We start from the raw sequence: 21,389 nt of genomic DNA, 5'->3' as shown, positions 1-21,389 counted from the left end.
ACTGGAAGAGAGTGTAAACTCAACAGTCTAGCAAAATATTTTACATATGTCTAAGACATACAGGAGCTTAAAAAGAAATGCTCAACTTAAAAAACCCCACCCCTCACTACCAGCTCTCAGTTAGCTATAATTGTGTGTTTTCTTCCCTGAGACCTTAACAATTCCACTTTCCACCTGATAATGGAATCTCCCAGAGTGAAAATAAATGTGGTAAACACAATCAAATAATGAAAATATTTAAAAAATTGTTTCAGATTTATTTTCAACTCAGAGAATTATCGTACCCCAGGTAATTATAAGCAGCCACAGTTTTTCCCTGCCACTCCAGTTCACATCCAGTTCTGAGAAGAAAAGAATGGGAATAACTTACATTTGGCAGCGAGTCAATGAAGGAATGGATATTGGCTTCTTTTGCTGCACTAACAATTTCCTCAAAGGGCACCTGCCGGCTGTTATCCCCATAGGCGATGTTTTCAGCGATAGTGAAGTCAAACAGGATTGGCTCTTGTGAGACGATTCCAATCTGAGCTCTCAACCACTGGATATTCAGTGCCTTTGCATTTTTGCCATCAAAAAGCTGAGAAAGCAAACGTTTTAGATTTTAGTCACATGGCTACATATGAATTTGAGACATGCTGTAAATTCACACACAGAAGTTGTGCAGTTGCAGCTCTTTCCTTAGCTCTTTCTTACCAATTGCAAGCCCACATCATTCCTTCCCCTCCTTCTCATCTATGTTCCAAAATTGTCTAATTCCTAGAAGTGAATGCTTCCTCAGTCCTTTTCTTTAATTCAATATTTAATTAGGATTTTGAAGACAGTGGAAGATAGGATATGCTGAGGCAACTCCAAAGAACTTCTGGAAAAGTTCTTTCAATTATCTCTTCATCAGGAAAATGTTCCTGTATTTTGCATCTATAAAGAAGAAATTTACTTCTGCATTCCTTAAGTTGCCATTTGCAGTCAGTTTTCTTTATTGGCAACTCTCTCATACTTCTGCTAAATTTGCCTGTTGAGTTGCTATCATTTTCTATTAGATAAATGAAAACAGAATTTTAATTTTTTTAATGTATTAGCTTCATAATTACACAAGTCACCTTAACTTGGACACAAATATACCAGGACTTTAAAATGCTGTTAAATCTGCACTGGAGTGACCCAGTGCAGGACTTGGGCTCTGTGTTGGGTGACATGATCAGCTGGGTAGTTGAAGAATTGCCCCTTCATAGTATGACTATTGGAGGAGATTATTCTACTAACTCCACAGCTGGTGCTAGAACAGTCAGTTTTCAGGCTATATAACTTTTTCTTCAAAGGAAAAGATGTCATAATGAGCCTGATTCAAAATCCAATGAAATGAGGTAACTTCTGTGAACAGCTGTTCAGACAGTTTCTGCTTTAAACGCCTTTCACTCAGTTTGCAGCACAACTCAGCTTGAGAATTAATCCAACACTTTTGTGGTTTCTATGGCACAGGCCTGTGCTTTACCCTTCAGTAAACTGTTGTTGCTTATTTATGGGCACAAGGCCAGAAACACTGGTAAGAAAGTTGAACTTTGTTAAACACACTTTAGGGGCACCCATGTTGCTTCTTTCTACACATCATTTTGCTACACTGAACATTTTTGGGCACTTTTAACATCAAAAAAATATTTTCCATTGCATCTAGGATTTATTTTTGTATAGTTTTATGTTTTATGAGTATCTCTGCAGAGACAAGTTCTAAAATCCTTCTTATTCTCACCTCATAAAAGCTAAGATGTGTGTTCTGTTTCAGACAAAACCTCTGAGCACATTTACATCAAAGAACAAAAGCAATTAACAGTACTATTATAATAAAAATTTTGTAAAGTTGCTGAATGAGTAGTACAGAAAACCCTACATATATTTTAAACCAAAATTACTGAAATTATTTACAATCTATCACTTGATAAGCAGGCATACTCATGAAGATGTTTCTGACAAGTAAAAAATTACTTCTGCCAATAATAATTTTTTTTTTAAAGAACATAGATGGTAAATTCTATTACTAGCTCATACAGAAGTAGATACATATATTTATTAGCTTTTAAATTGTTCTTATTATAAAAATCTTAGGAAATTTGCCCTGAATTTAAAGCCATCATTAGACTGTGGATCAGGCATATCTTTATGACATAGCTCTTCATTAATTTATTGTACTGTGGGAAACTGAAACTTACCTACATCTTATTTAATTAAGGAGACCCAATGAGTCACTCCTGATCTTTATATTAAAAATACTTAAAAAATAAAAGTAGAAATATTTATTTTACTTATTGCATCACAAAAAAAAACAGTTAACAACACCCTCAACCTGTTGAGGTGTTCATGCAAAAATACTTACCATTTCTCCCTCAAGTGGATCATAAAATCTCTCCAGCAGCTGAACAACGGTGCTCTTTCCACAGCCACTGCTGCCAACAAGAGCCAGAGTTTGTCCCTTTTCTACTTTTAGATTCAAACCTTGCAGGATTTTGACCTCTGGTCGGTTTGGGTAGTTAAATACCACATCTTTGATTGTTATGTTTCCATCAAATGTTTCCTATAATTAAAATATTATCACTGTTACATCTTTAAGGCAATTTCACAGATGATTAAACAGAATTGCAGAAGTATCCCGATCCCCCTAAAAATCAATAGAAATTTAAAAAATAAATACGCTTTTGGCTCTATGTGCAAAAGCTGGCCTCACAACAGAGAACTTGGTCCACATTGTGTTCAGATAGTATGAAAGATGCATTGTGATAAGGATGTAATCAGAAAGAGAGGAGGAATCAGTTTGAAGAGGGTGAGGAGAGTGCTGTTCCTATTACCAATAAATAGTATCACCCATCACACATGGCTTACTTACAGGCTTGTCTCCTTCCTCACTGTAACTGTCTATTGAGGGCACTCTTTCAAACAGCAGAAACAAGTGGGCTGCTGATATCTTGGCTTTGGCATAGTCTGGAGCAAAAGAACTGGTTTGTCCTAGTGCCATTGCACCAAATACAACAGCTGAAAACACTCTATAAAAGAAACCAGGGAAAAGATAACAGTGGACAGTGAAGAAAAGGACAATGGAAATGTGGCTGCAGTCAACTTATACTCAGAGAAAAAAGAGGGCTAAATTGAGAAAGAATAAAGTAGTAATCAACTATTATTGCTTTAATTATTCATTTAGCCCCAGAAATTTCTTTTTACCCTCTTTTAGCAACATGAAATAAACATGCCAACATTCCAAATTCAGTGTTTTCATTACTTATTAGCAACAATTTCTTTAGTTATTAAAGTAATTTAGTATATTAAGTTTCAGCAGGGGCTAAGAGGAAAGGGGATCAACGGATGGCACATTGTCACTCTAATGCTGTTCTGTCATCACTGTGGTTTCCTCTCTATAGTTCAATGACCTTTGGGAGTTAGTGATCACTTTTTAAGGCATCAATGAAAACAAGAAATCAAGCCTGTAACAAGGTGACAATAAAGTTTTAATTTTCTACCACATCTCTGCTGGAAAATAATGGCAGGGGTTACAACAAGGTTGAAAACTATACTTTTATTGGTTTTTGATGAGCTTTATGTAATTTTGTGGAATTTTATGTAATTTATAGGCTACATTAGAATAGTTTAAGAACCTCTTCAGCTATTCCTTACTGCCACACACCACAGAAACGAAATCATCACCAAGAACAGCTATTTGACATATGACACCTCTTAGCCAGTTTTAATGCAAAGTAAAATAAACTAATTTTTAATAATTTTGTCTTTTTTTTTTTTTTTTTTTTTTTTTTTTTTTTTTTTTTTTTTTTTTTTTTCCTGAGCTACATAAAATGATCTGTTTTCTTCTGCATTTGAAGAGCCTAGAAGGGCTCATGCAGTTTTTGCTCAAACCCTCCCCTTTAAATCAAACTGAAAATTCACTCAGCTGACTAGAGGTGCACTGCTAGCAGATGCAGACACTTTCTAACATCTTCTGGTCAAAATCAGCTGTTTTAACTACCTTTAATTAGGTTGGCAACAAAAAATCAGTATGGCTGACCTTCTTGGGTATTCAGGTCACTGATATCCACACTGGTACGATCTCAGTCTATCACACCTGTTTCCATAGCCCTGTGTGGAGCTATTGCTCTTAAATTATAAATCACTTTCTGGATAGACAGAAAAAGGATTTCAAAAGAGATACTTACAAAAATACATCTTTATACTGCATGTGTCCATTTACCACTAGGTAGGCACCAAACCGGAAACAGCCAGCATAGGTAAAGAACATCATTGCTTGTGAAAGGGCAAAACAAAAGCCAAATATATGTGCCTTCTTCACAGAGTTTCTGTATAGAAAGAATGTATACTTTGATCAGAGTGTGCAGTCATGAAGCCCTAGTACACAAAAAACATTTGACTTCAAGTGATACTGTTATGAATGGAAAGTTTACATACACTGAAACATTAACTATAAACACATTGTCTCTCTTGTAGGTCAATAAGTTCTTATTTATTCTAGAGCAACAGAGAGATGAAAGTGTTGAAGCAATACCATCAATGTCACCCCTTAGAATGGTTAGGAAAAAATTGTGAGATATGAACTCAAAAACCAGCAGCCTGAGAAAAAAAGCTAAGTAATCTTTTATATCATGCACTGTGCTTTAACCACTCATTTATTATGGTAGATGTGCTATTGGTACCTCTTCTTTTGCATTATATATGGGTACATTTGCTTTCATTTCCTTTACTTTTCTCATAGATGTCTGAAAATGAAACATTCCATTCTGGAACAAATAAAACTTTAATTGGTAGACTCTATTTAGTTGTTTACTTTGACTTTTAAATTTTGATTTAGTCCAGATAGACTTGCATTACTTTGTTTTCAGCCCCAAACCAGTAAGTCATTAATCAAATGGTTTCAACCTTACTAACACTTTAAAAAATGGCTTAATGTAATATTCAATTTACATTTAAAATTTTTTAATTAAATATCCAAAACAAATCAGGTGGGAATTTAGATTAGACCACTTAGAAAGCTCACTTAAAACCAACATTTTCCCAAACCAAGAGACATTGTAATAGAAGATACCAATATTATAACAGAAAATTAATTAAATAAAATTTTTAAAAATGTTGACTGGTGGTGGTTGCATTTGTCAATAAAAATATGCAAAATATTGACATTAATTCTGAGATAATTAAATTACACATGAAATCATACACACTACAAAAAAATCTACTTTTGTTGAAGTAAGTTTTTGCAATGTATTACAGACTTTTTTTGGCTTAGTTATTTTTATTATACCTGTATGGTACAATCAAATATTCTCCATACATCGACTCGAATTTTCTTTCTCGGGTTAAGCTAGCAACAGTTCTAATATTCTCTATTGCTTGTGTGGCAATCTGCAACAGAAGAAATGTTTTAATCAAAAGTTGAGTATGTTGCAATTCCTTATTCTAAATTAATTAATTCTGTTGGAATAGAATTTTATATTTTATACTGGTTATTAAAATTATAGACTGTTGATATAAAAATTAGCATTTTATATTTCTCTTCTTAGGGAAATGAGATTTTCTTACAATGCTCAGAATTTTCCAGTAGGACCTCTTTAATGTTCTATAAATAAATGGTGAAAAACCATCAGACAGCATTTACAAATATAGAGAAGATACTCAACATTAAAAATGGCATATTAGCATTCAACTTCTAGTCTGCTGAGCTTGGGTTATATATAATATAATATAATATAATATAATATAATATAATATAATATAATATAATATAATATAATATAATATAATATAATATAATTAATATATTAGTTATTTGGGTGCCTTAGAGCCTAACTGAGATCTCAGCACTAAATATTTGCTCTGATACCTTCTTTTATCTTGCAGATTCTTTAGAGTCTATTGTATACATAAATGTTTCAGAGGAGATTCAGATTAGATATTTTAAAAAAAAAAAAAAAATCACTGTTATGGTGGTCAGGCACTCAAATAGATTGCCCAGGGATGGGGTGGAGTCACTGTCTCTGCAAGTGTTCAAGAGATGGATGTGGCACCTGGGGATATGGTTTAAGGGTCATTATGGTGGTGCTGGCCTGATGGTTGGACTTGATGATCTTGAAGGTCTCTTCCAACCTTGATGATTCTGTGAAAAGACTCTCAAGGCTTTAATGTATTTTGCTGTCATATACATCTAATGTAATTTTAGTTTGACTAAGACCATAAAGAAAGGGTTTTTTAGTAATATAAATTTAGCAACTCTTTGCAGAAAGCAAATTTTCCAGGTGGAACACTATTTTTACTGAAAAAACACCCATATTTTAAAAAAAATTAAAATGGAATAAAATGTCTATAGTCCACTGCTTGCTTAGGTGGCCTTGAGAAGGGAAACTCACATTACTATGGAAAGAAAATATTTCTTTAAGTTTTGAAAAAGAAATCATAAATATTTGTAACACCTGTGCTAATTCTTCATATGCTATATTAAGAAAGTCTTTAGTGTCTATTCCAAGAGTTGTCAACTATTTTATGTCACATTGTACAGCAAAACAGCATAAAATAAATGTTATCCCTCAGACAGAAGCAGAAGCAATGTACCCAGTTGAAAGGAAAGGAAAGGAATGGAATGGAATGGAATTGCATGACCTTAGATAAATGATTTTCTTTTCAGCAACTTTTAAAAACAGTAGGATATAGGAAGAGATTTTAGAGAAACTTTACCTTGAAGAAAGCAATATCTGGGAAGTGATGAAATAGTTGTTCTGTCCCAAAAGGATTTTTGGAATGAAGTAACATTAAATGCCTTCATTTAATTTATTAAACAAGAGTCTAGCCTTCTTGCTTTTCAGTTCTCATCTTTCTCTTCCACTCAAGAAAAAAGGAATGGCAAACAGAAACCAGTGGATATATACATATTATCACTGCAAACATTAATAAGATGAAGAAGGGGAGAGAAAAAAAAAGAATAGTGTAATAAACATAAGATAGATGGCATGCCAAAAAAAGGATGACAGAGGGAAAAAAAAGGGAATGTCAAAATGAGGATGGCTGCAAAATAAGGAAAACAAAGATGTCTAGAAAAGGAATGAGAAGAGAATATGCCTGATTTGTGTTTAGCACATTCTGATATTTAACAACTACAAATTAATTCGTTAATAACATGTCTTCAATTGTTATTGAAGAGGTGTGATGCTCTGTAGGTCTACTGGTGTACCTGGCTGTCTTTGGAACTTGCATACTGTGAAATGTTCTGTATCCTGAAGTCAAAAACCCATTAGCAATGCTTTAGCAAATATGACATATACATTATGCAGAAATAGATTAATTTCTCTAGACCCACCTTTCCTGCACTTTCCAGCTCTTGTTTATCTTTCTTAGCATGCCCAGCCAACATCTTCATTTCAATCATTCCTGCCACTGCAATGATGGGCACAACAGCTAAAAGCAGCAGGGTCAGCTGCCAGCCATAAACTAATGATATAATAATTCCAGTCCCCAGGTTGGCTATGTTTTGGGCAATTAATGCTAGTCTGACACCAGTTGCCTGGAGAGAGAAAAGAGGCATTTCTTACTAACAGAACTGCATTTTAAATAAGGAAAACATTTTCACCACAAAATTCCTGATTCTCAAAACACTGCTTAGAAAGTCTCAGTTTGCTATTTTTCAAAATGGGAGTTTATGAAATGCTTTTGAAAAACTTATCTAGATCATATTTATTTCTTCTTTCTCCATATTTTGATTACTTAAATTTACTCTGCAATTTCTAAATTCTGCTCTTGAAACTGAACAAACTTCACCTCCATCATATACTCACATTTATGTCTAAACATTAAAATCTGTCATACTTTTTAGATCACAGAGCTAGCTTTACACAGACCCCAATGAAGAAGAATATTAAGTATTTAACTTTTCCTATGGAAATAAAGCCAAAGATAGTTCGAATTCTTCAGGAAAAAACCCCAGCACATAACGTCATCTAGCAGTAAAAATTTACTTAAGCGTACACAAATAATTACATTCAGTATACTTTACCTTGGTATTACAGACACCTGAAAGAACACTATTTATTTTTAAAGAATCTCCAAAAAGTAACAGCAAAAAGGAAGTCAATTGCTCACTTTTTTTTTTTTTTTTAAATAAGAAATCTATACAACCAAAAAAATAGCAGGAGATCGTAAACTGAATAAATTTAGTTGCATGTCTTCAGGTGAATAAGATGTCTTTAAAAAGACTTCTTAGGTAAGAAATTCCCAATAAATTTGTTTCATTATGAAGATCACAACAGCATAATAGTAAATTTTAGAAAAATTTTATTTGGAAATTAGTCTGTAAACATAAATTATTATAATTTTCATAAATTGCATCAGTGCATTCTCTACCAGCTATTGTTTTATAGCCTATGTTAGTTGTCAAAATCAAGACTGTTATCCAGCCAGTCTAACCCAAGCTGCAACTTCATCACATGCTAAACCAAATATGAAAACTTCCAACCCAAAATTTTACTTACTCCTTTCACTTGAGAGGCATCATTAGCAAGTCTCGTGGTTAGTGCTCCAGTGCTATTTTTAGGATTATCAAACCAGCCCATATCCTATAATAATAAAAATTATTTTTAAGATCAGATTTTGGACATTTTAAATGAACTGCTAAGTAAATCTGGTATGTGTCAGTGCATCACTTCTACACATTTTAATAAGTTTAATTCATTCAATCATTGCACATTGAGTATATTTAGAAAAAATTGTAAAGTTGTGAATCATTGATATATTCATTGTCACTGCTGAGAAGGAAGGAGAGCAGCTGAGAGATTCCCAAAAGCAAAATTTACCCTCCCTGACTGCTGCTCCTTCACTGAATCTCCTTGGAGGAGAGGACTCTTTGGTCACACTCCCTCATGGTTGCAAAGCTGTTTGGGGAAGGGTTAAGTGTTAAGGGTTAAGCCATTTTAAGGTTAAAAATGAAATACTCTTTGTTTTGTTTCTTACCACATTGAAGAGGCTTCTCTGGAACTTATGAGACACCAACAAACTAACAACAACAAAAAAACCCCACCCAACCAAATGAAAAACCAAACTGGTCTATCTGATTAAAGTTAATTGTTGGGATCAGGTACACAGTTTATGATTCATTCATCACGTAACCAAATATCTGATTTAAACTGTCATGTGTAATATGCATTGAATGAAGTCCTGGTAATGTATTACAGGAATTTGTGACCTCAAGACTCAATTGTAAGATTGCCTTTTCATTAGAGTTTTAGCATGGCTGATCTATAAATCGTAATTTTTCAAACTACAACAGTTTTCTGTCACATTGAATACTCATGTTCATATGAATAAAATTCTGTGTCTACATGTAACTATATGTGCAAGACTTAAAACCACATCACTATCATATTTTGCATTTCAAAATCTAAAATACTGATCCTGAAACCATGCAAAATTAAGGCAAATTTAGAATTATTTCACAGTATTACATTATATTTATATTTTAATTCTCTGAAAGTGGTTTCACTTTTCAATACACAATCTTATTATTGCATTAACAAACAACAATTATAGATTTGGGGGCTTAGACAGAGACTTCCAATAAATTTAAAAAAACACATGTCTGTAAGTATCACAATTTAAATCACACATTTGAAGAGTTACAGTGGAAGTTGTGTGGCATTTCTTTAGGGGAGAAAGGGCACAAGGAAAGCAAAGCAGGCAAATGAACAGATAATGGGATACTGCTGGTACACATCAACTTGTCAGGCCCTTGTAAGCTGGCTGTAAAACTAAGTCTTTGCAAGGAGTACATAAAAAGCTCTTCTATTGATTTAAGACTCTCCTTCTATGGACAGTCTGAAAAACCACATGTAACTAATCAAATTGGTTTCTAGTCTCATTTAAACAATCTTCTCTGTATGAGTGATGTAGAATACAGTTATTTTATACCAGTACCATCAATTATTCTTCAAAACCCTGGAAATCAAAATATTTATTATCTTTACCTGTCTAAGCATTGCTTTAAATGCCATGAATCGAAGCCTCATTGTAAGAATTTCTCCAGCTTTGCCAAATGTGAAACCCTGTTTGAGAAAAAGTACAATGCTTAATATTGTATTACACTGTTTGTGTTTATTCAATAAATATTTTAGATAAATTGCCTCTACAATGTCAAAGTAACAAATATTGCATCCTGTTTGCAGAAAGCAAATGTAAAACCAGGTTTAATAAACATAAATTCTAGTAGGTTCCCAGGACAGACATTCAAATACTATTTCTGAAAAAAAATTAGGGAGCATAGCAATATTTTCCAGCACTGCATCACCAGCATGCTTTAGGGAGAAGATCACTAATCAACCCTTTGACTTAATTTGTCTGAATCACTCTAAGTCAGATTTAAACAAGTTGCATTTATGTCATTCATTTTAGATTAAAGACTTTGTAAGGCAACATGGGTTCACTGAAGTCAAATGCATCAGTCAAATTTAAAACACTGAGCAAACCTATCACAGCCCTGTACTACTCTTTACTACTCAGCCTTCTGTACTCAAGGCCTTTTCTGGTTGTGCAACAAGTTGATTCCACAAACAAACCAGTTTTCTGCAAGTGACTGTTTATGCTGCTGTCCCAAGTGCATGTTATTATTTCAACCTGTGGGCTCATTTAACAGATAAAACTATACCAATATGTTCCTAAATTATAAAGTGGACTATATATGAAAATATTTCACATGATTACTACTATTTTTTCTTTTAAAGTGGCACAATTGTAGCAGGTACAACCCTTAGTATTTCAGTAGGAGGAACTGAATATCAGTTTGGTAAGTGTTACCTGATAAACTGTGCCTGGGAGTCTTTGGGGACTCCCACAGGAGAAATATGGGACGTTCCTTTGGACAAGGAAAGAGTTAGGGAAGTAAAAAATTGGAGAACCAAGGCAGGAGATCAATAGATTTTCAATTACTAACAGATTCAAATAGGAAGTCTTGAGGGTGAGAAAGGGGTGGTAGAATGTAAGGGCTGGAGAGGTTGCCTGTTAGCTGGAAATGGAAAAAGAGCAAGAAAATTTAGACTTTTGTGCTGAGAACTGGCTGACTGATGAACAAAACAGGAATTTCTGAAGTTAAGAGGTCTGAATGTGTTCAAAAGACTCTTAAACACAAGCAGCTCTAGGTCAAAAAATTTTCAGATATATCTAGAACCTTAAATACAAGTTCTGGTTTGAGTTGGAGACATATTATGAAGATGCAAATTTTTAGTATATTTCAAGTCTGGTTTCTAAAACATGCTGAACAATTATAATAAGGTTAAAATAATAAAACATACCTGAAAAAAGAAAGTAAAAAAGGAAATGATCCCAAGTACTAAAAACAGCAGTGAATATAAGTTGCTCTGTTTTCTTAAGAAATCCTTGTCAGTCTCTGAAAAAATCTATAAAATAAAATTTGAAACAATGTTTTTATAAAATTAACTAACATTCTAAAATACTCTCATCTTTCTCAGTAATTTTTTTTGGTAGTCAATTGCATTCATATGAAATTTGATCCTATGTTACATAATATTTTAAGTATAACAAGCATATTTCAGGTTGTAGCAAGATTTTTAGCATTTTGTAAATGTCATACAATTTTTCAGATTTTTGCAAGAGTGCTTCATCCACTCTTCAGCTTCACTGTGCAGTGATTGTTTTTAACCTAATTTTATTAGAAATAAATGTTGTGGACTTACAGTTTTTTGCTTATTTAACTCCAACTTACCCCTATAATTTCAGAAAATATGATTGAAAATGCAGGTTGTAAAGCTCCATTGATAATTGCACACAAGAGTCCAGCTACAAAGTATGGCCATTCAGTTTTGTTCAACTTCATAATTTTCATAAATGAAGCTGGAGGTAGTTCTTCAGCCTAAAGAACATGAATTGCATTAGGACAAACATGAATGTATTGAAGAAATACAGAGAAAAGGAGAGATTGACAATCAATTTCCTATTCCCAGAATCTATTCAGGGGAAGCAAAAATGTATAATTTTTAACAGCATGAATAAATGATTGTACTTTTTTTTTGTTATTCTAACTCAAGGAAGTAAGATCTGTACACTATATCTACAGCTCTTGTCCTTTTATATTGGCTTATAATTTTTGTTGGTGAATGCTGTTGGTATTGGTCAGTGATGAATGAACTGCTTGTTCTAGGCATATTGCTGTGTGTAATCCACAGTTTGAATAATTCAAGTAATTGTTCATTAAGCAATTTATAACAGCAAAATAATTGCTGTAAATATGAATGCAATCATATTTTTGGGAGGGGAGTTTGCAGGTTTGTTGTAAGAGTTGTTATGTTGGGTTAATATTTTGTTTCTTACCCAAAAATGAATTTTTAAGCTGTATAGACTATGTTGGTATGATATGTAAATATATGCTGTATATTTCTTTTAAAATAAATTTATTTTCAATAATAAACTCATAATCTTTATTATAGACTTTTAAATTACAATTTTATTTCTATTATCATTTATGTTGAGATTAAAAAAGCAAGTTACAAATATTATCAGTCAAAGGCTATTTAGTATTTAAAAATTCTCACGTCTTCTTCATCCCATTTAAATGCCTCCTTTTTATATCTTTTTTCACCAGCAGAATTAATTTAACAAGCTTTGTTTAAAGGAATCAAGTTCACTAGCAGCTCTGCAAAGATACTTACAGGTGAAGCTTTTTCTTCATCAGGACTATCACTTTGCTCTCCTGGCTTTCTCATGCTTCTCCGTGTTGATCGTCTTCTCAATCCTCTGGTTAAGGATTCTTCAAATTCTGGTTCAGATTCACTGTTTTTGACACTACGCACATTTTCATAATTTTCTGATGATGGAAGTACATACTCATAATTTTCTGATGATGGAACTTCGGCTTCTATTGCCTAAAAGTGGGAAGAACATGATGCTAAGATTAAATATGCATATATTACTTCAAACTTTCAAAACCATGAAGTAATCAAAGTAAAAAGTAACTGTTTCAGTTGAAAGATATATGGGGGAAACAACATAAAATGCCTTAATGAGGTATGAAAATCTGTATTTAATATTTATTACAGCTCTATCTTCAGAGCTTTAGTCATATATGTGTTTTGCATCTCATGAAAATTCTTATAGTAAGTGGAGGATAAGGGACTGAGAGTAGCTGCTCTATTTTCTAATGAATTAAACAAAAAGTTTTGAATTGAGGGTAAACCCTTTACACTCCTCTTGGGATCTTTTAGAATGAGTTCTTGGAGGATACACAGTTTATTTAGGAAGTGATAAAATATTACTGCCTTTACTGCAGAACACGCTTAACAATTCTTGACTTTCAATGGAATAAGGAAGTTCAAAATGAAACAAGTCAAAAAGACATTTTGATTGAAAAATTAGAGCAGCCTGGAAAAGAGCCTTACCCTTGGTGGTACTTTTGCCAGTACCTTTGAGAGAATAAATAAATGTCTACACACCCCTGAGGCATTTGATAGTAACTCGTTGCCTTCAAATTCTGTTTCATTTTTTCCAGAATTTTTTTATTTCTTACTGCTTTTTGCACCACTAATAAAAATATCTCTTTTTACTTGCTTTCAATTTTTTATTTTCATTTTTCATTGTTTTAAAATTTTCTTTCTGTTTTATATTTCCTCATTTTCCCCATATTCGTATTTGCTTGGATACAAAGTTACTTCAAATCTAAGGTAATCAAATACATTCTCCTACAAAGAAATATTTTAATTGGTCTAGTTGACCTCCTCAGTCTGATATACTGTGATGGCAGTTTCAGTTTCTTTAATGGACATGGTGGTTATACAGTAAAACAAAGGCTATAATGAAAATCTGCTATAAGCTAAGGGTCACATGGGACATTGGGATGTGCGTATTGAAGTATCTTGGTCTTCATTTAATAACTAATGCATTTCGGATTTTTTTTTAATTTGCAATCTCTTTTTTTTCTGTTTATAAAAGTTAAGAACAGATTTTTGCTCTTGGCATAGCTGAATTTTTTTTTTCTTTAGAAAGGAATTCAGTATGAAAGATCATAACTAAACAGCTTAAAATACGCATGCTCTATTCCTCCAGTGTCAGTTACTGTGTTTTGCCTTTTATCAGACTAAAACAAGCAATGGAATAACAAACTACTGTAGTTATCCACTCTACATTAACTGCATAAAAGGAAAATATTAAATAATCTTTTAAGTTTAAATACCTAGAGGATTAAAAATATAGTATCCTGGGTTTAAACAGGTCCTGTACCAAAACTAGTAGTCGCTCTCAAATTATTTTTCTCCTTTCAAAGTACGTGGGTTTTTTGCTGATATCAAAATATGCTGTGGAATTTCTCATACTTCTCCTGTAATAACTATGGGTGAAGAAAAAAAAAGAAAATGAGGCAACAGCTAGAGACAAATTACCTGCATGCTAACGAGTTTGTAGTAGATTCCCTTTCTCTCAAGCAATTGAGCATGATTGCCTTGCTCTTTGATGACTCCACCTTCAAACACAGCTATCAGATCTGCATTTCGGACTGTTGACAATCGATGAGCTACCACAACCGTGGTGCGTCCTTCCCTTGCCTGAAAACAGCATATTTAGTGTAAGCATTTGTAAGTAAATGCAAAGCTGTTTACCTTCTTAGCAGAGTTGAATAGAATCTAAAAAAACACTAAAATGGTTCACAGAAAAATATAACTTTCAAAACAATTTAAAAACATATTTCAATGAGTTCCTTAAAGCAGAAATATAATTTAAAGCCTGAAATTTAATATTACAGATCATCTTTCACTGTGGCATATCAAACTTTGATCAAAAATATCTTAAAAAACGCTCAATATAAAAATTTTAGGATATTACAAACACTAAAATTTTTTAAAGGCTAGAGTTTTCTATATTTAGGCTCATAGCTGCCCAGTTAGACCTTAAAATCCATGGAGAATTTACACTCAGAAACATTAGAAAATATTTTACACTCACTTTTAAAGATATCAGTATTTTAATCTCTAAGCCACTGCTAACTCAAGTGACTACAATAAAAAAAAAATTATCTACAATTTCATATGAATTGCATTGCAACTAAGTACCTTTCTTTGGATATTTATACCTGTAATACACTTAATGTTTCAAACATCACAGCTTGTAATTTTAATGATGAGGCTGTTTTAAGCAAATTTAGACATTTAAATCAAGCAAATTTCAGTTTAAATAATCAAAGTAATGATTCCACAAGCAGTGGAATTCTGTTGGAACCTGGACAGAATTCATCCTCAGTGATGTCCCTCAAGAGGTCCATACTGGGATCCATACTATGCAGTATGTTCCTCACTGATACTGATAAATGGGATTGAATGCACACTCAGCAAATTTACAAGTGACATCAAGCTGAGTGGTGCAGTTTATTCACTTGAGGGGAACGATGGCATTCAGAAGGTCTCTGACAGGCCTGAGGAGAACCTCATGAAGCTCCACAAGGACAGGTAACTGACAACAATATGAACGGTAGTAAGACAGATAATGCATGAGGATGATATTTACACCAAGAAAATGTTGATTTAAGCTTAATAATGCAGAAAACATGATTCCATCTTCTAATTTGAAATAGGATTTCTCTCTGTAATACCTGCAAAAATTCTCTGTACAAATAATATTTGCAAAATCAAAGTTTATATTTTGTGGTTTTATGTGTCTCTATTTTCAACAAAAGTCCAGGAAAGAAGTAAATATTAGGCTCCTACTTACATGCTTAATTTAAAAACACTACTGACCTTGTCCAGTGCTGCCTGCACAACCGATTCACTCTCAGTATCCAAAGCTGATGTTGCCTCATCAAGCAGAAGAATTTTAGGATTGCGAACGAGAGCTCGGGCGATTGCTATTCTTTGCTTCTGGCCTCCACTGAGCTGTGCCCCTCTGTCTCCAACCACAGTTTCAAACTTCTACAAGACAAACGCATGTATTGAAAACACTCAGCGGCACCGTCCTTCCACTAAAGATGTCAGTAATGCCAGAAATGCCAGTAACAACTTCTTTGTCTACAGGAATAAACACCTACTCGGATAAAGCTGACTAATCATTTGTATTCCTGGAATTCTAGTAGTTCTTCAAATGACAGCCAAATCTTTGCCTGAAGATATGAAATTAACATCATTCTCAAAAGTTATGAACAAGCTCTGCATAGCTCTGCATATTCAGAGGTCCAGGGATAGCCTCTAGTAATAAGCATTTCTTCTAAGGAACTATTTGGCACGAGAAGGTTTAGAAGAAATTATTTCAGCAGGAGAGCTGATCTGCTTACATTAGGTAGCTTCATGATGAAGTCATAAGCATTTGCCTCCTTGGTGGCTTTTTCAATCTCCTCCATGGTGACATCCTCACGGCCATAACGAATATTTTCTGCAATAGTAGTGGCAAAGAGCACAGGCTCCTGATTCACCACACCAATGACCTCCCGCAGATACCTTACATTTAAGCTCTTAATATCCTGTCCATCAATGGTAACCTAAACAACAGAGAGCAGACAAAAACAGTTTACTATGTGTTTTGATCAAAGAACCTCTCTCTCCATGCCAGCATGTGCCATTTTAGGGGAGACTTCAGCATGTCATTGGAAATGTTAAGAGTAGTGAGACTGGAACTAGGTTTTCAGTGTATGTGACATGCAGAGCAGTCATCTCACTTGAGGTGTCTTACCGTGCCTTCCTTGGGATCATAAAATCTCTGGATGAGTTGAACAGTTGTACTTTTCCCACAGCCACTGCCACCAACCAGGGCCACTGTCTGGCCAGAATTAATCTTGAGATTCAAGCCCTTCAGTATCTGTCCATATAAGAATGTTGGTCAAAAAAACACAACAGTATTTAGAATCTCAAGGTAAATTTGAAAGACTAGAAAAAAATAACCTTCATATTTCTAGCAGAATCTGCTAAAAAAATTCTAAACATGTGGGTTTAAATTTTGGGTAACTGATTACTTCAGCTTTATTTTAATTATAATGACATCACAAGTGGTTCAGTATCAATGTATTATACAACACACTTTGCAATTACCTGTCTTGCTTCATATGACAAAATACTACTACTACTCACAACTGAAGTATAATATAGATACAATATGATGCAAAATTTCTCTATTATGTTGCCTCACCCTTGTTTTTAATGCATCATGCAAACTACAGGGAAGCTATGTAAAAGTCATGATAAAAGCTGAATGTATTTCCTTTCTGCCTATCAAAAGTAAGAAAGGTCACTTTATCAAGGTCAGCGATTTTCCTTCAAGGTAAGGAAGGAAATAGTTATGTAGTGCAAAGACACTCTCCATGGGAATATTTTCAGGAATCATTCATATCTCATTTATCACCACTGCATTAAGATTCTGAATATATGACAGTGCTTTAAAAAGGAAACTTATTCTCTGTCTAGACAAATACAGATATCTATTCCATATACAGCAAGTCCTTGCTGGAGCTGCTTTTTTTGTTTTCTGGTTCAGACACAGTCATAATAACAGAGCTGTATTGCAGTTATTTTAAAACTACTATCTCATTATTATTACTATACACAAACACTTGAATTAGGATTGTAAATTTAGATTCTGATAGAAATATATATTTATGGCTTTAGCCACACTAACTAGAGCTTTAGGCAAAAAATTACTCAGGAAACTTAACATGTTTACCTAAGGTAGAAAAAAGTCTAGCTAAAATCACTATGATGACAGGGCAGTTTTATATACATTTGAGAATCAACCTGAAATTGTTAGATTTTCAAGGAAAATTAACTTATTTGACTTTTAAATTTTTTTTTCAACAAATGATCCATATGTTCAACTGTAATATATATATAGCTTCAATTACAGTACCTCAACATCTGGTCTGGATGGATAATTGAAGTAAACATTTGTGAATTCCAAGTTCCCTTTTATGTGGTCTGGTTTGTAACCTGCTTCTGAATAACTGTCAATTTGAGGTTCCTGTGCAAAATAAAATTAAAAAAACAAAACAAAACAAAACAAAACAAAACATTTTTTTCATAAAGAAGTCCTTGAGTGCACCATTATTCTGCAGAAACATTAAATGTGTTTTTTAAGTAATTCAGGTGAGATTTCTGAAAGAGCCAAATTGCACTATGTTTTGCTCCCTCACTGCTATATTGATGATATGCTCATGCAAGAATACTTTTAAAACTTTTCCATTAAGCTTTTGTGTGAATTTAGTCCCTGTCTTTAAAAAGAAGGGTCTCTTACCTTCAAAAGAAGTTTTGAAATGATTGTAAGGGCAAAGATACTCACATTGTCTATTATATTAAAGACTGTATAGGCAGCTCCTCTTGCACTAGCAAATGCCTCTATGCTTGGAGCAGTCTGTCCAATACTGAAAGCTCCAATCAATACAGAGAAAAAGACCTGAAAGAAATGTTTACAGAGGCATATGTTCATTCTTATTTAAGCAGAAAATACTATTTATATATTTACATTAGATTTTTTTGGGGTAAGGAGGTTCCATGTCTGTTCACAGAAGTGAAGGAATCTAGAATTAAAGCAAAAGTGAAAAAGTCTCTCTTAAGCAGAGAAAAACATTAAGAAAAGGGCTTTTTAAGGTTCAGATGAGAAGTGAGGTGCTGTACAACATTAATTTTGCAAATATCTTGAGAAAACGTAAAAAACTCACTCAGACTTGTAAAATCTATGACAAAAATTTTAGAATTGTACTAATGTCTCAGGATTTATTGTACTAATTCATTCTTTGGCACAAGACCAGAAAGTGTATTACCTCTCTTCCAACAGAACAAAAACAGATAAGCAAAACACCAGCATTCTGCTTTCAAAGAGACAGTGAAACAGAAGTCCCAAAAGTCTCCATCACAAAGTAGTAAAGGATCCCTCTGCTTCAATGAAAGAGAGAGAAGTGCAAGCAAAGAAGAAATAGCAGAAAAGAAGAAAAAAAAGAAGAAAAAAATTTGACAATTTTCTCAGAACAGCACAGTTTACTGCTTTCAGTTAGTATCAAAACAAAAGCAATTAAACCACACTGTTCAGAGGTCATTACAGCTATAGTAGTCAGAGGAAAGTCCGTCACACCCATCATCTTGAACAGGAGCTATTCACAGATTTTACACATGATAATGCATCATCCATGTCATAAAAACATCATTCAGTGAACTTCAACATGGACAATTTGCAATAGAATTTGGTAATACTTTGAACAGAATAAATTACACATAAGGTTATGAACTTCACTGAGAGGTTACATGTGCCAACCTGTACAAAAGAATCAGAAGAGCCAAAAGAACATATGAGAGAGATTTTTCACAAAATTCACTGATTCAGAAATGAAATAGGTAGTTAAAATAGAAAACATAATTATATGTATATGGTCACCTGGCCAGGTTTCATCATGGTTAACAAAGTAATTCTTCTTACCCTGTTTATTTCATGTTTCATACAAAATTAGAATGGTTTCCACATCAAAGGAAGAATTTAAGTTATGACCTAAGTGTTATGGTTTTTTTTCCTTCAGTTAGATGGTGACATATTTCCTAGTCACAAGTATATTTTTATTCCTCTCAATTTGTAAAAATATGGAGAAGTGATTCCAAGCTCTCATGGTGCAAAACATAGGCAAAACATTAAGAAAACTATATACTTTGACCACACAACAGCTAAAAAAGTATTTGTTTCTGCATCCTGAAAATATATTCAGCCCTCTGGAAGCAAATAACAATTACAAAGGGTATTGAACTTCAGTTTTTGATTGGACTGTTTCTATATCAGTCTAATCTTATGAAAATCAGAAAATATATAGGAACAGTTAAAAATCATATATGTTTTATTTGGGTTCATACAGATTTTGAGATCCTGTAGAAACAGCATGTAGGGTTTTGTGGTGAGAATCTTTCCACTAAGAAGGGATGATACTTTGCCAATTTTGGGACATAATTCTCATTACAGTCAAATAAATTCCCATTACACACATAAATGTTTGTTCTTTATTATTTCTCACTGTTACAGAGAATTTACTCATTAATACTTACTGTAAGAACTTTGCCAATAGTGTAATCATCATTTAAGATCAAAGTAGTTCCATACCAGAATGCCAGTGCATATGATGCATATATCAGTAAGAAAGCAGCACCCATAGAAATATTGGCTGTAATAGACTTTCTTATTCCAATCCGTTTAGCATCTTCTAAATTTTTATGATATCTGGAAGAAAGAAGTTCAAAACAGACTCACACTTGCTTCATGACAGACACCACAAAAACTCTGTGGATAGATTAGAAAAAGAATGCTTACAAAGTATCTAACCCCAAGACTGTATAAAGGTTAGGCATGGACTTTCTAAGGTAACCCCTAAAAATGCCAGCATTAGTCAACTATAGAAATAAAAGGGCATTGCAGGTCAAGGACTGGCATTTAAGTTGCTTAAATAACCTGAGACAGTGAACTTTGATTGTGAACCACTCAAGATAAAAGGTTAAAATATATCACAAGATCTTTATTTTACAGTATAGTGGAAATAAAGATACTGTTCAGCAGCAGCTTCACAACTACTGAGTAATCAGATTAGATTACCAAGGATATCATCATCTTTTCACAGAGCAGGGTCTTCTTTTGCCTAAAGCTCTCACAAATAAGATATTTGAAGTAGTTTGCATACCTTTTAATGCAGAGACAACATATCAAGTCTAGAAAAATAACTAATTGCCTTTCATCATGTAGCAAACCTTCTAACAGCCTTTAATAATCACTCATTAACTAAAAATGCAGAAAGCACAAGATTTTCAACAGAAAATATACAAGAAAATCTCAAACCATTTTTAATTAGTATTTTAAAATCCACTGATGAAAGCAAATATTGCTCTTACCTTTTAATTTCTTTTTCCTGTCCTCCAAAAGCTATTACAGTACGGATTGCTCCCAGAACTTCTTCTGCAACAGCACCTGCTTTTGCATATGCTGCTTGTTCTTTGTCAGTGAAAGCAGAGAGAACCTAATACAGAATTAAATATTTTTACATATGAAAACCAGAATAAGCTCAAGCACTCATAATGGCTTTAATCACAGTTATCTTCCAATATGAAGCCTTTTGACCATATTAGGCATGGGTGCAGAATGTCCAATATCCAAATTCTTAAGTGTGCTGTGAATTCAGCCAAGGGATTCCACATTACACATTGTAAAAAATTAAGGCCTGGACTTTCCATTCTGCTTTCACCCAGTGCAAGAGATAGGAAGAGAACTCATAGTGAGCTGGTGTGGTTCTCCCCAGGCAGACCTCCTTAGCTCATTCTCATCTCTGGCTACCTTAGCCAGAGGGTCCTATAGCTTAGACTGTGAAGACATGGCCACAGTCTGTGAAGACTCAGCCAGTTGACATACATGGCACATATGTGTCTAATCCTACC

At 33.6% G+C, this 21,389-nt stretch overlaps 1 protein-coding gene across 4 annotated transcripts in view; it reads right to left on the bottom strand.

The window, feature by feature from the left end:
* The window catches only part of ABCB1 (ATP binding cassette subfamily B member 1), a 51,859-nt gene that overhangs the window by 7,126 nt on the left and 23,344 nt on the right, over positions 1-21,389 (bottom strand). For 2 of the 4 annotated variants that reach the window (XM_056483309.1, XM_056483308.1), the window contains 19 exons: positions 20,850-20,974; positions 20,016-20,187; positions 18,274-18,387; positions 17,845-17,955; positions 16,678-16,803; positions 16,283-16,486; positions 15,753-15,923; positions 14,406-14,567; positions 12,684-12,896; positions 11,741-11,887; positions 11,310-11,414; positions 9,990-10,067; positions 8,502-8,585; positions 7,334-7,537; positions 5,288-5,388; positions 4,188-4,328; positions 2,873-3,029; positions 2,366-2,563; positions 371-577 (listed from right to left, as the gene is read on the bottom strand). In XM_056483309.1, coding sequence (XP_056339284.1) covers positions 371-577; positions 2,366-2,563; positions 2,873-3,029; positions 4,188-4,328; positions 5,288-5,388; positions 7,334-7,537; positions 8,502-8,585; positions 9,990-10,067; positions 11,310-11,414; positions 11,741-11,887; positions 12,684-12,896; positions 14,406-14,567; positions 15,753-15,923; positions 16,283-16,486; positions 16,678-16,803; positions 17,845-17,955; positions 18,274-18,387; positions 20,016-20,187; positions 20,850-20,974 — 2,820 coding nt within the window. Of the gene's footprint in view, positions 1-370; positions 578-2,365; positions 2,564-2,872; positions 3,030-4,187; positions 4,329-5,287; positions 5,389-6,714; positions 6,915-7,333; positions 7,538-8,501; positions 8,586-9,989; positions 10,068-11,309; positions 11,415-11,740; positions 11,888-12,683; positions 12,897-14,405; positions 14,568-15,752; positions 15,924-16,282; positions 16,487-16,677; positions 16,804-17,844; positions 17,956-18,273; positions 18,388-20,015; positions 20,188-20,849; positions 20,975-21,389 lie in introns of those variants that run through there. The other 2 variants (XM_056483311.1, XM_056483312.1) reach the window with 2 other exon arrangements.

The sequence above is a fragment of the Oenanthe melanoleuca genome, chromosome 2 (assembly GCF_029582105.1).
Source record: "Oenanthe melanoleuca isolate GR-GAL-2019-014 chromosome 2, OMel1.0, whole genome shotgun sequence".
NCBI lineage: Eukaryota > Metazoa > Chordata > Aves > Passeriformes > Muscicapidae > Oenanthe > Oenanthe melanoleuca.
Note: the sequence above shows the minus strand (reverse complement) of the source record. Positions and strands in the feature narration are given on the sequence as shown.